Here is a 14644-nt window from a genome sequence, read left to right as displayed (position 1 = left end):
TTTTAATTCATCAGGCATGAGACAAAAGCATAATCTTAAAGCATCAAGTTAGAGTGTAGAAGCGTCCAGTGCTGAGAAGTGGAACACGTAGCTTTATGTTGTACACAGCACCATCTGCTGGACAAATCTGTTAACAATTTTGAAAAATTCTGGAGGAAAAAGTGAAAACAATTTAACCAAATGAAGATTATGTTAGGGTGTCAAAAAACAAAAAGCATACCAAATACTATCAGTTAAACCCTTCAGCCTGTTGCCATAAAACTCATTTTAAATCAGTTGCTTGATACCTACCATAGTGCAAAAGGAAGGGAAATAGAACAGCTACCCCAAACCAACTAGCTGGGAAATGAGAATGGGGCCAAGCCAAATAAACATTAACCACACCGAGACTTATATGTGCCTGTGTAAATGGATTTGCCAGCATTTACATCTTTTTATAAAACATTAGTAGGTCAAAATAATGATGTCAGACACCCTGACCCACTTGTCAGACAGAATGGGGCTCTTGGCCCTCTGAGGACAGGGAAGCAAGCCTGAGAGATTGGGTGCAAGCTTTTATGACCTTTAGTGCAGATGAGAATGGAGGCCAGGGTGCCAGACACAGCAGGTCTAGGGCCCTTGGAGTTCGTTGTGCTTCTGTATCTGCTGCACATGCTAGGTTACTGATTTATGGTGTTCAGCTTTAAAGAATTATATATGATCCTGATTTTGAACATGGGATTATATTATTTGTTTTTTGCCTTCATATCGTAGTAATGGTTTAAACAAAGGGTTGAAGAAAGTGCCATAATGGAGCTAATTGCCTGAAAGCCATGCCTTTTTATTTACATAAGTGGAAAACTAAGCAAATGTGGAAGAACATTTTCCTGGAAAAAATACATAGAGAAGCCAATGCATAGAATATAAAGTTTCTGCAATCCTGGAGGAAACCCTTATAATGATTATTCCAGCATGAGCAAACACTCCCTAACTTCTCTTCCAGAAAGGCTTCCCTAAACCCCAGACTAAGTTAGATCCACCTGGTAAATATGTCCACAACATCTGGCCTGTCTTCTTCCATAACAAGCAACTTTGAACTTTGCTATCTTCCATGATGTACGGTAAGGTCCCTGTGGACAGGGACTTGGCTTGACTTGTTGACAGCCATATTCCCAGTGCATGTAGCAGCTCTTGGCACAGTATTGTCACCACACCATAACTTGTTGAATGAATGGAAAAATAAATGCTTTGTATCCAAGCCTATGTCCCCACTCTTGATGATACATTTCCTTAATAATTCAGTGACCTATACCCAAGAGAGAAAGCAACTTTCTAAAGGAAGGGGTGCCACAACCAAATGAGGAGAGGTGGTCTGCATGGGAGGGAAAGGACACAAAATGATTAGAAATTAGTTTTCAAAAAATAATTTTAAAATATAATTGTCAGAAATTGTATGGATTGCTAAAACCGGAGGGGAAAACAAATAGATAATTCATTGTTTCTAGACAATCATCATTAGCTCTCAATGCATTGTACAAATCTGAATAACAATGAAGATCCTTACCTTGCACAAAGATGTAAAATAATGCTGATCGAGACAGATATAAAGTGCATACTGGAACTGAATAAGAATAGGAGTTAAATTTCTAAAATTGTACCTGTACATGGGACCTCTCTGTAATCTTTGCAATTTCCTATGAATTTATAATTATTTCAAAATAAAAGTTGGACAAAATTGGAGAGGTTTCTATTATGTTTACATTGAGGAAGAAGGATCAAGTTGTATCATTTGGGGTTTTTTTTCCCTGCAACTTCTTGGACAGACTTATTACAAAAGTTGCATATTCAGATGAAGCTGAATTTGAATTCCGAGGAGATGAACGTCTATGATTTCCTGAAATATTTGACTGAATATATTACAAGTGCCCTGGTGTTCCACATATTCTATAGCCAGAGTTGAATGTTACAGACTTGTCTTTTATTTCCTTCATTTCTCCCAATTTATTTATAAATTCTTATATTTAATACTTTGTAATTAGTGAAACTTTATTTTGAAAACTGGAATGAAATTAAAATGACAGCAATTAAGATTCATACACCATAGAGATATACACATAATGTGTTGTTGTTGTTGTTGTTGTTTAATCCAACCTTAGATCTGCCACAGATTGGTTTTCTGTTTCTCCTCTATTCCAAAGCTCTATGACCTTGGAAAGAATAAGTAGCTTGAATTATTACATGAACAGAACTTTGCTGGTGGCTTTATATCATTTATTTGTCATATCTACCCCAGAGGAAGCTTTTCTTATCCTGATCTTATAGACAGGGAACATTAAGGCTCAGAGTTCAGGAACTTATCCAAAGTCCAAGCTCGCTGGTTGGAGAGTTAGATTTGAGCCCAAGGCAGCTGTCTCCAGTGACTTCCCAGAGAACCATCCTGGCTAGCTTGCCCTTTTGAAATCTAACATTGTAGGCCTCAGTTTTCCCCCACACCTCATATCAAATTCTCCTTTCTTAGAGGATCATGCTGAGCAGAATATTCACCTGACTAAAAATTAAACTCTAGGTACAGAAATCATCCTTTGTGAAAACTTGAGGTTGTATTCCTTCTATAGACTATTCGTAGTCAAACCTGACCCCACACTCACAAACAGCTTTCAGAAAACAAATCTGGTGTAGGAAAAAGAATCATGGTCCCATCTGACCAACTTATCTAGATATTTAATCATGTGCATGTAAGAGTGAGGCAAAACTAATCAAGGATGATCATTTGAAAGCTTTAAGATTAACCCATTTAGTGGGAACATGATTTCACTCCTGTTATTTATGCTTCATTGTATGATAATCTCTGTAACCATTTATATTCACAAAGCATTTTTTTATTCTTCTTGCTCTGTTGCAAAATCTCAGTTACAGAGAAAGCTGTCCCACCTTTTACAAATAAAGAAACTGAGTTACAAGGTGCTTGAGAAATTTATCATTAATCAGTGAAGAAAACTGTAGAACATTAGTTTCCATTTATTGCACAGCAGAAAGTGCCACTGTAATCAGAGCTTTCTGCTCATAGAGCAAGCCAACAAGAAGGGACATCACCTTCTGGACCAGGGTATCTGCATATCTGTTCATTACTCATCCATTTATCAGCTACCACCTCTGTGCCAGGTAATCTGCAAATACATTGTGTTAAATCATGGTTAAAGTCCATGTCTGTGTGACTTCATCCCTTCTCCCTGACCCTGTTCCTAGACCTAGGTTCTAAGCTCTAAAGCAGACAGGTCACTTTGGACAGGTCACTTATTCTCTTTGAACTTCACACACCCTCTTTACCAAATGCTTTGTGGGACAAATAGTAACTGACTTACCAGAAAGTAGACATTCAGTGAGTGTAAATTGTAACATTCCTCCTGACCAAGGCTACCTGTTTCAGAACTCATCTCTTTCTTTTCCCTTAATCGTGTGTGTGTGTGTGTGTGTGTGTGTGTGTGTGTGTGTGTGTGTGTGTGAGAGAGAGAGAGAGAGAGAGAGAGAGAAAACTTTACTAGTAACAGATTAAACAGAGAAAGAGAGGGGGTTTTAGGGTCTTTTCATAGTCTATCAATCACCCTGAAGGGTAAGAAGCTCTTTATTTTTATGTCATTTTCTCCTTTAATTCTATAGGTATGGAGTGGTTTAGTAAATTTTTTTTAAGCCATTTAAAAGTAATGGATAGGGGCACCTGGGTGACTCAGTGGGTTAAACATCTGACTCTTGATTTCAGCTCAGGTCATGATCTCACAGTTTGTGGGTTCAAGTCCCACATTGGGCTCTGCGCTGACGACTCAAAGCCTGCTTGGGATTCTCTCTCTCTGCTCCTCCCCCATTGTCTCTCTCTCTCTCTCTCTCTCTCTCTCTCTCTCTCTCTCTCTCTCAAATAAATAAACTTAAAAAAAAACAGTAATGGATATTATTGCCTCATAAGCTCCTCTTCTCATATTGAACCATCCTTGCAATGTTTTTCATAAGATCCTATTGTCATGTTTTTCACAATTTGGGTTCTGAATCTTTAGGGACAGACATAGGGTGAAGTCTAAGACTTTGCTTCCCAGACATGTCAAGTCATAAAGTCACCTGAATTGACTGTGAAAAACAGCTTTTCAGGTTCCACTCCTGGCCTACCAAGTCAGAATCTCCAGAAGAGAAACCTAGGAATCTGTGCTTTTAATAGATAGCTCTGGTGATCTTGCCAGATCTTGCAAGATCTTATGATCTTGCCAGATTGGAGCACACACAAGCTGGGTTTTCTGTGGGTATGACTAGGACACAGGCATCATGTCTGTAGGTTATTTTCTTGGTTTTATCAATGGAAAGGATAGGAGCATAGCAAAGATTCTTGGTTCTATATTCCTGCTTCTCTAACCTAATAATAGACCATTTTAAAATCTGAATACAGGGGTGTCTGGGTGGTTCAATCAGTTGAGCATCCAACTTTTGATTTCAGCTCAGGTCATGATCCCAGGGTTGTGGGATCAACCCCTGTGTTGGGCCCCACACTGAGCATGGCACATGGCACTTTCTTAAGATTCTCTTTCCTTCTGCCCTGCCCCCCTGCTCGCATTCTTTCTCTCTCTGTCTCTAAAGAAAAAGAAATCTGAGTACAAGTATATTCAGTCCTGGAAAGAATATTGACATTATTCATATATACATAATTAGACTTTATTGCTATTTGCCTGGAAATGTGACTTTTCTGGCATACTTTTTTAGTTTGCAACATAGAACTTTTCAGAAGAGTTTGATATTCTCATAAGTTTTCAATGCCCTTTGGATAAACGTCCATTAAGTAAACTAATTTCTCTTATAAACACATGGACATAATAAAATTTACTGTGGATTAAAGAGTAGGAAGACAAGATCCACTTTTCCTCATACAATTTTTTAAAAAATTATTAAAAGAACAAACAATAATCAGTCTACTAAACTATATATATTTTAAAGCAAGATTTTTTGTTTAATTTTGAAAAAGAGAGAGAGTGTGTGTTTGTGTGTTCAAGTGGGGGAGGGTCAGAGAGAGAGGGAGAGAGAGAATCCCAAGCAGGCTCCATGCTGTCAGTGCAGAGCCTGATGCAGGGCTCGATCCCACAAACCATGAGATCATGACCTGAGCAGAAATTAAAAGAGTTGGATGCTCAACCGACTGAGCCACCCAGACACCCCTTAAAGCAAGACTTACAGAATTATGCAGTTATTTGGTATGAAAAGTGTGAGTCTCTATTAATTTCCAGTGATGTCTTTGTTCAGTGGATACTAGTTGAATACCTGCCATGGGCCAAGCCTCAATATCAAACCTCATTTAATTTAATGTAATTTTACTGTGGTTACTTCACATTTTATGAAAAGAAAATCTGGTTTTAATATACATTAACAGTTTATCAAAACTATAAATAGAATAAAAAGCCTCGTGATCAGGTTCTTATGATGGACAATATGGCCACAAGTCAGGGCTTCCCAGCTGCTGTGTGTCGACAACTTCCTTCCTCTTTCAGGCCTCTCGAGTCAGCTAAGATCATTTCATTACTGTGTTTCAGTCTCCTTTTTTTAAAGCAAGAAATAGAGAAAATGTGTTTGAGTTGAATCCACATTAAAATTTTAATAATCTGTTATATTATTGATTATATCATTTTATTATTTAATACTAGTATTAGTATTATTACCATGTAATAATACACAAGCATACACTCATTATTATATATATTATAATTTTCCTTTTCTCTTTCCCTGTCCCCTAAATTTTATGTACATTATATGAATTTATACATCAACATGTAAAGATGTGATTAGTCAATTGTTATCACATTTTTTGGTGACTTTTCCATTTAATATGGCTTGGAGATATACACATTAAAATATACACTTCTAGCCCATTCTTTTTAATACTGCACTGTATTCCATAGTATGAATCTATCATAATTTATTTAACCTTTGTCCTATATGATGACCAATAAGATCTTGTGATCGATTTTCAGGCCATATGAATTACATAGTAATATTACTGTTTTTCACTTCCTCCTCTTGTCTCTTCATGTTTACCCACTGTGCACATCATTTATTGTCTAACTTATGCAGCTATCCCAACATGTAATAGCCTAGCCTTCAACTGTAGCTCTTAGAGATGATGCTTCTTTTTATAAACCAGTATTTAAATATTTTTTGTAGTCTTCACCTTTGTATTGAGTTTTATTCTCAGAAAAAAAAGTTCAAAAGGAACGATATCTTTTCTCCATTTCATCATGCAGAGGCCTGGGAATCTAAGTAATTTAGGAGGGCAGTATGTGTATATGATCCTGTTTAAGGAATGGTGCATGGGGATTCTGATGTCCAAAATTTGCACAGTAGTTGTTTCTTTGGTGTGAGGCTTATATATTTTTTAATATTTATTTATTTTTGAGAGAGAGAGAGAGAGAGTGGGGGGGACAGAGAACCCAGCCTCTGTGCTGATGACAGAGAACCCAATGCAGGGCTCAAACTCACAAACCACAAGATCATGACCTGAGCCAAAGTCGGAAGCTCACCTGACTGAGCCACGTAAGCACCCCAAGGCTTATCTTTAAAATACCTGTTAAAGGGGAGCCTGGGTGGCTCAGTCAGTTAAGCTTCCGACTTCAGCTCAGGTCATGATCTCATGGTCCGTGAGTTCGAGCCCCACGTCAGGCTCTGTGCTGACAGCTCAGAGCCTGGAGCCTGTTTCAGATTCTGTGTCTCCCTCTCTCTCTGACCCTTCCCCATTCATGCTCTGTCTCAAAAATAAATAAAACGTTAAAAAAAATTTTTAAATACAACAGTGGAGGTCAATAATTATGCAAGTTTTAATGATGGTGGAAAAATTGGGTCAATTTCAGAGTGGGTACAACACAGAGTGTTCCTGAACCACTGGCAAATCCTAAAAGATGTTATAAGTCGAATGTGGAGTAAGAACCTGAGCTTTTCCATTTACCGCTCATCGGCTGCATCTGAGATGGACACACTCACTTTATATTTGGGGTGGCTTTCGTTCTTTATCAAAGGCAATATGGCAGAGTGTGGCCTGGCTGCCTCTGCTACATAAAGCGGCCATTCTTCCCAGTCCATTGCTATTGTAGTTTCCAGGGGTGATACAGCTGTCTCTCCCTTAACTCCTCACAAATGTGCATGCACATACCTGCAATACACACACACACACACACACACACACACACATACACATACACATACACACACAGCTAAGAATGCATGTTTCCCCGAGTCCCCCAAAAGGTGCCTCACTGCCTCTGGTATGTCCAGCTTGAACTTGAGTAAACTTCATGCTCACAGGATACACAGCTTGTTACATGTGGAGTCAGGAAATCTTTCTTGTTTGAAGGATGTAATTTCACGGTGGGGTCTTCTTATATTGCTCGCACTGTGTGGAGTCCCAGGCTATTTCTGAAGAACATAATCACAAATTTGAGACCAAGGTGAACAATGTCTGCTTAGCTGCAGCTGATCGGATGCACAGCAACTGAAACTAATCATCAGAATTTCTCAGTTGCCACATGAATTATGAACTCTGGGAATTCAGACTTTCAAAAAGAAGCCAAATCATAGGAAGGGAAATATATCCTCTCTGGATGGAAAACTTATCCATCCAGTTTTGTCAATTGCTGAATAGCTGAACGCCCCCCCTCTCACCCCACCCAAGAATATTTTCCTGAGCGAGCTCTTTGGTTCCTTCCTGTTTTTCTATATTAACCTTTTTTAAAAAAAATTATTTGCCTTTGTTTTCTTTTATTTTCTTTCACTAAAAACTCAATATTTAGATTTGGATGGAGCAGAGGAGAAGCAGATGGTTAGGAAACCACACGGACCAAATTCTAGTTCCATTTGTGATCTGAGTGGGACCCTATCTGTCTCCTATTTGACAATTTGGTGTTCCCACCTCACAGTTTGGTGGGTAATCTGTAAAATGAGAAGATGTCACCGATCCAATTACCTAACCATTCATCTTCCCTTTCTATAAATTTCTATTCAGAATAAGCTGTGATCTCAGCCCTGTGTATCTGATGAAGGAAGCAGACATGTTCATAGTTAAACAATGGTAGGACCTGTTCTGTATGTGTCAGAGGTATGAACAGAGGCTTATGTGAGTAACAACAAAGACAAAACCAACACCTCTCCCTGAAGTTTGGGACTTTCCCCTTTATTTTGTAACAAGACCATCCCAGCTATGTGAACCCAAAGGTACTCCCCCACCCCCTTCTTAGCTCCTCACCTTCAATCCCATCTCCCAGGCCTCAGAAGTGACCAGTACTAATACTAGAATGTTTCTTCTACAGATTTCTCTTATAAAAGTATACAGATGTGCAGATTAGAGTTTTCCCTAAAAAGGAGCAGACTTTGCTTTTTTTTTTTTTTTTTTTTTTTTTTGCGCATCTTGCTTCTGTGCTCACTTTTTGTGCTTTATACTAGTCAGTCATTACCTGCCTGGCACCCTCGCATCTCACCCCTACTGCCACCTTCTCAGAGAGGTGTTTGCTGTTGGGGATCATCGTATTGAAATAGCCTCTCCCGCCCAACCCCCACTCCCTGCAAGGTGTGGCGGGAGAGCGAGGTCTCCATATAACTGTTTTATTATAATACATCTAGATAAGTTTTAAATTTTTGTAAGAGAAATTCTCCCTCACAAATCTACTTTTCCAAAATACTCTTGGCTAGTCTCAAATATTTATTTTGTATCATGTTTAAATAAGTATTTCCATGTAAATTATCAAGTTTGAACATTTTAATATGCATTTTTCTGACCAGTTTTCAGCTTCTGTGGCTTGCCTACTTATAATATTTTGCTGTTTTCAATTGGCTTGTCTGTCATCTTCTTCTCAACTTGTAGCTACCATTGATACTGAGCATATCAATCCATTATTTGCCATGTGTGACTATTACCTTTCCTTTTGTCTTTTAAGCTTACTATTTTTGCCATAGAAAACTTTGCATTTTTATAGCCAAAACTATCTTTTAGGCTTCTGGGTTTCCAGTTTTAAATATAAAAATTTCTCCTAACTAAGGCTGAGACATATTCTCTTGATTGTTTTATGGTAATATTTTAATTTTTTTAAGTAGTTAAGTCTCTCATCCAGCTGGAATTTATATTTATATGTGATAAAATATAGTGAATTATCTCTGTTCTGCCAAATAGATTTTCAATTATGTCAGTACCATCTTAAATCAGCCATCTTTCCCCCACTGATTTGAAGTTTAAATATATGACTTTGATTTAAATATATTCATTTAAATATATAATATATAATACATAAAAGTTGATATATATGCATTTATATATATACCACATATGTATGTATACATATATAAATTTAAATCTATTTCTTGCTCTGTGTTTTTATCCCGCTCACCTATTTATCTAATCTTATATATATTCTTATATGTCTCTCCATATAAATTTTATTTTGATACTTCTAGATAACTATTAAAATCTTATAAAGTAAATTCTTCCTCACAAGCCTATTTTTCCAAAATACTCTTGACTAGTCTCGAATATTTATTTCATATGATTTAAAAAAGCATTTATTTAAATTAAACCTGCCAACATTATGCATCAGATCCGGCTTTTCAAAGAAGACCCATCTGGCTGCCCTGTAGGGAACGAATTGTAGTAAGGAGGGGCGGGTGACAGGGAGATGGCTAGGAGGTGGCTAGGACAGGGGTGGCAGGGCAAAGCCATTTCCACAACCAGATCAGCTGGACTTCGACCTTTCGATGTGATGTACAAAGAAAAGTGAGTCACACTATTGGACAGCAGGGCTAGACAAATGTAAATCCTTTTCCAGAGTGAGGACAGACAGGAAGAAGTCAGTTTGGCAGTGCACAGGAGGAAAGAAGATATGTCCATTGTGGATAGGTGGATTGATGCATGAGGGTTATCTGTGGGCAGACAGAAATTGGTGTTGATGACGTTAATCATTTGGGTAATTTAAACATCTTTTAAAAGAGGCTTTCAAATAAAGTGCTAGAGCCTTTTAGACAGACTTTAGACTTTATTCACTTTCTTATGAGGCCCGACTTTCTTCTGATTCATTCCTACTTTGGCAGCTGAGGGCAGATTATTGTAAATAATCACAGAATGAGGTATCTCTTCTTACAGAGTAGAGCTCTGTTCAGATGAGGTAAATGCCAGTTTTTGAATATATGTGTTCCTCTTTCATAGAAATATTTTCCTATAAATATTATATATGAATAGCTTGATACTGGCTTTACAAAGCTTCATATTGTTAAGGTCACTATCACTTCCTCTCAATCATAGAAACTGTTTAGACCACTGGATATAAGTAGTATTATCTCTTGAAATTACACTTCAGTTTATCTCCAGGTACTGTGTAGATTGACTTCTCAACAGCTTTTTCATTCACTTGTCCTTGCAGAACTTGACAGCCCAGAGGAGCTAGGGAAAAAGCGTATCTGCAGGATCATCACAAAGGACTTCCCCCAGTATTTCGCTGTGGTTTCACGGATTAAGCAGGAAAGCAACCAGATTGGCCCTGAAGGCGGGATTCTGAGCAGCACCACTGTGCCCCTTGTCCAGGCTTCATTCCCAGAGGGTGCTTTAACCAAAAGAATCCGCGTGGGCCTCCAGGTAATGTTCACAAAGACTTGTTTCCTTGGCACATGTAGAGACCGTGTGACCATGCTCTGCTCAGAAGACCATTGTGGTAACTCACTCCAACGATATTGCTAATCAAAGCAGTGGGCCGGTTTGGGAAGCAGTAACCTAGTTCATGAAGTATAAAGTGAGCTTAGTGGCTTATTAAATAAGGTATGTATTTTAGGGTTTTCTTTTGAAAGTATACCTTGGTTTCTGATGAAAGATTGTTTTGTTAACCATAGGTTACTGGTCTCAGTATGTGCGACAAGAGCACCAAAAGAGCAAATATACCATTAAAGAAATAAACTGTATTTGATTTGGTTTATAATATGCCATAGCATGAAAATCAGTACTAAGGAAACTTGCAAGCTTTCACATTTTGATTTAAGTAGAGCATAAACACTGGGTTTTATCCAGACCAGTTAGAACTTGTTTTGGTTTGGAAGGCTAACTGAAAATCTTGGCAAGGATGGTCTTTCTTATATTTACTTGTTTCAGCTAGACCTATTGAAAAAGGAAAATAGTAAGGAAGGTAACTTAATTTGTGTTAATTAATATAGTCTTTAATAGTTTAACTTAAAGTTCCTGTTCTTTTTGTGAGGTTTTTTAGAGTAAAGTACTCTAAACTCTGAGAAGGCCGTCAGTAATTTGTGACTGAGGACACCACCTTATATTTCAGTGACATCAGGTTCCCTTCAGCTATCTCTGGTATTGAGTATTTTACCAAATAGCAAAGAAGCCATAAGGAAGACATTAGGTTTGGTAGTCTAGAATTGAAATCTTAAGTGCCCTTTTGTTACTTAACTCTGAAAAACCTCAATTTTTGCCTGGGCACACATTGCCCATGTAATGTTTTACTGGATGTCCTGCATAGGTTTAACATACACTAGACTCAATATTTGCTGACCTTTACTTTTAGTTAGACTAAAAGGCTTCTATGCTGTGAGACTTGGTTCACTCTCTGTCACTCAAGCTCCTGTTGCCTGTTTTCTGCTGGGGAAATACACACACTGACCAGTTCCTGCTACACTGTTAAGTTGTTTTGGTTCTTTTTTGTGCCCTCCTGAAATAGTAAGGATTAAGAAGAAAGACTTTTTTTTTTTTTTTGGTTGTCTGTTTTGAGCTTTTTCCTCCTCGCTTAAAAAGTCAATTTTCCAATGACAGAAAAATGTTAACTTCCATTTAAGGTCCTTTCTCTGTCTCTAGGCCCAGCCTGTTCCAGATGAAATTGTGAAAAAGATTCTTGGAAACAAAGCAACGTTTAGCCCAATCGTCACCGTGGAACCAAGAAGAAGGAAATTCCATAAACCTATCACAATGACCATCCCGGTGCCCCCGCCCTCAGGAGAAGGCGTGTCCAACGGGTACAAGGGAGATACCACGCCCAATCTGCGCCTGCTCTGTAGCATTACAGGTTTGGTTAACTTGCTGCTGTACTTCCCTGGATGCTAGCTAACATTTGCAGTCATTCTTACAAAGATATAAAGCCTTTGAAACATCCATGCCAACTTTATAAGCATAGGGAAAAAAGAAAAGAATAAAACATTTTGCTTGTCTGTCACCTCATCTCTGTACCTTTTATCCCTGTACCTTTCTTTAAAGATGCAGAGATCATGACTCATTTAAAATTCAGTGATATTCTTTTCCCTGCCATTAAGTGTAGTATTAATAATTGCACTCTTTTAAGGTTATTGAGGTAGTATTGAATCTCCTAGAGCAGTTGGATAAGCTCTCAAGGACCTAGACAGAGGCAGTGGACCTAGCAAAACCCTTTAGACTACAGGAGATTGGGTAGACTTTGGACAAAACAGAGCTGCCACAGAGAACGAGGAGTAGGGAAGAGCAAGAGCAAAGGCATGATTCTCACCACACAAAGTCACGAATATAATCCAATAGACTAAAGCTATAAGGTCAGGAGAACACATGTTGTGATAATCACCTGGACTCCAGAGTTAGTTCATCATTTGATCATCCTAATATGATTTTTAACAGAAAGTCCTAGATTAAGATAGGTTGTTTTTTTGTTTCTATGAGTAGTTTCTATGACTAGCTGATTCCTCTTCTTACACTGGAAACTTAAATGATTTAGGCAGTACAAAATGAGCTGCTTCTTTTTTTTTTTTTAATATGAAATTTATTGTCAAATTGGTTTCCATACAACACCCAGTGCTCATCCCAAAAGGTGCCCTCCTCAATACCCATCACCCACCCACCCCTCCCTCCCACCCCCCATCAACCCTCAGTTTGTTCTCAGTTTTTAAGAGTCTCTTATGCTTTGCCTCCTTCCCTCTCTGTAACTTTTTTTTTCCCCTTCCCCTCCCCCATGGTCTTCTGTTAAGTTTCTCAGGATCCACATAAGAGTGAAAACATTTGGTATCTGTTTTTCTCTGTATGACTTCTTTCACTTAGCATAACACTCTCCAGTTCCATCTACATTGCTACAAAAGGCCATATTTCATTCTTTCTCATTGCCAAGTAGTATTCCATTGTATATATAAACCTCATCTTCTTTATCCATTCATCAGTTGATGGACATTTAGGCTCTTTCCATAATTTGGCAATTGTTGAAAGTGCTGCTATAAACATTGGGGTACAAGTGCCCCTATGCATCAGCATTCCTGTATCCATTGGGTAAAGCCCTAGCAGTGCTATTGCTGGGTCATTGGGTAAATCTATTTTTAATTTTTTGAGGAACCTCCACACTGTTTTCAGAGTGGCTGCGCCAGTTTGCATTCCCACCAAGAGTGCAAGAGGGTTCCCGTTTCTCCACATCCTCTCCAGCGTCTATAGTCTCCTGATTTGTTCACTTTAGCCACTCTGACTGGCATGAAGTGATGTCTCAGTGTGGTTTTGATTTGTATTTCCCTGATGAGGAGTGACGTTGAGCATCTTTTCATGTGCCTGTTCAGGCCATCTGGATGTCTTCTTTAGAGAAGTGTCTATTCATGTCTTCTGCCCATTTCTTCATTGGATTATTTGTTTTTGGGGTGTGGAGTTTGGTGACTTCTTTATAGATTTTGGGTAGCCCTTTGCCCAATATGTCATTTGCAGATATCTTTCCCATTCCATCGGTTGCCTTTTAGTTTTGTTGATTGTTTCCTTTGCAGTGCAGATTTTATTTTGATGAGGTCCCAATAGTTCATTTTTGCTTTTAATTCCCTTGCCTTTGGAGATGCGTCAAGTAAGAAATTGCTGTGGCTGAGGTCAGAGAGGTTTTTTCCTGCTTTCTCCTCTAGGGTTTTGATGGTTTCCTGTCTCACATTCAGGTCCGTTATCCATTTTGAGTTTATTTTTGTGAATGGTGTAACAAAGTGGTCTAGTTTCATTCTTCTGCATATTGCTGTCCGGTTCTCCCAGCACCATTTGTTAAAGAGACTGTCTTTTTTCCATTGGATATTCTTTCCTGCTTTGTCAAAGATGAGTTGGCCATACATTTGTGTGTCCAATTCTGGAGTCTCTATTCTATTCCATTGGTCTATGTGTCTGTTTTTGTGCCAATACAATGCTGTCTTGATGATTACAGCTTTGTAGTAGAGGCTACAGTCTGGGATTGTGATGCCTCCAGCTTTGGTTTTCTTCTTCAATATTACTTTGGCTATTCAGGGTCTTTCATGGTTCCATACAAATTTTAGGATTGCTTGTTCTAGCTTCGAGAAGAATGCTGGTGCAATTTTGATTGGGATTGCATTGAATGTGTAGATTGCTTTGAGTTGTATTGACATTTTAACAATATTTATTCTTCCAATCCATGAGCACAGAAAGATTTTCCATTTCTTTATATCTTCTTCAATTTCCTTTGTAACAAAATAAGCTGCTTCTTAACTTTCTTGATAGTTCTTGTATTTTTTAAAAAAATTTAAAAATAAGATAATTATATTGTCTATCTGAACAACTAATCTTTGCACCTATAAATTGCACTTACAAAATGTGCTTTATAGCCTGTGGTTGCCCCAGGTTTAAAATATTCTTTAGTTGCCAAACAGAAAAATGATCTTTAAAAAATGTAATATCTCACAAGAAGAT

General features: G+C 38.1%; 1 protein-coding gene across 5 annotated transcripts in view; it reads left to right on the top strand.

Moving 5' to 3' along the window:
• Window positions 1-14644, top strand: part of ANK3 (ankyrin 3) — a 679804-nt gene that overhangs the window by 612073 nt on the left and 53087 nt on the right. For all 5 annotated transcript variants that reach the window (XM_053207647.1, XM_053207648.1, XM_027062065.2 and 2 more), the window contains 2 exons: window positions 10401-10612; window positions 11828-12035. In XM_053207647.1, coding sequence (XP_053063622.1) covers window positions 10401-10612; window positions 11828-12035 — 420 coding nt within the window. The remainder of the gene's footprint in view (window positions 1-10400; window positions 10613-11827; window positions 12036-14644) is intronic.

The sequence above is a fragment of the Acinonyx jubatus genome, chromosome D2 (assembly GCF_027475565.1).
Source record: "Acinonyx jubatus isolate Ajub_Pintada_27869175 chromosome D2, VMU_Ajub_asm_v1.0, whole genome shotgun sequence".
In the NCBI taxonomy this organism is placed as follows: domain Eukaryota; kingdom Metazoa; phylum Chordata; class Mammalia; order Carnivora; family Felidae; genus Acinonyx; species Acinonyx jubatus.
This window is presented reverse-complemented; position numbering and strand designations above follow the sequence as displayed.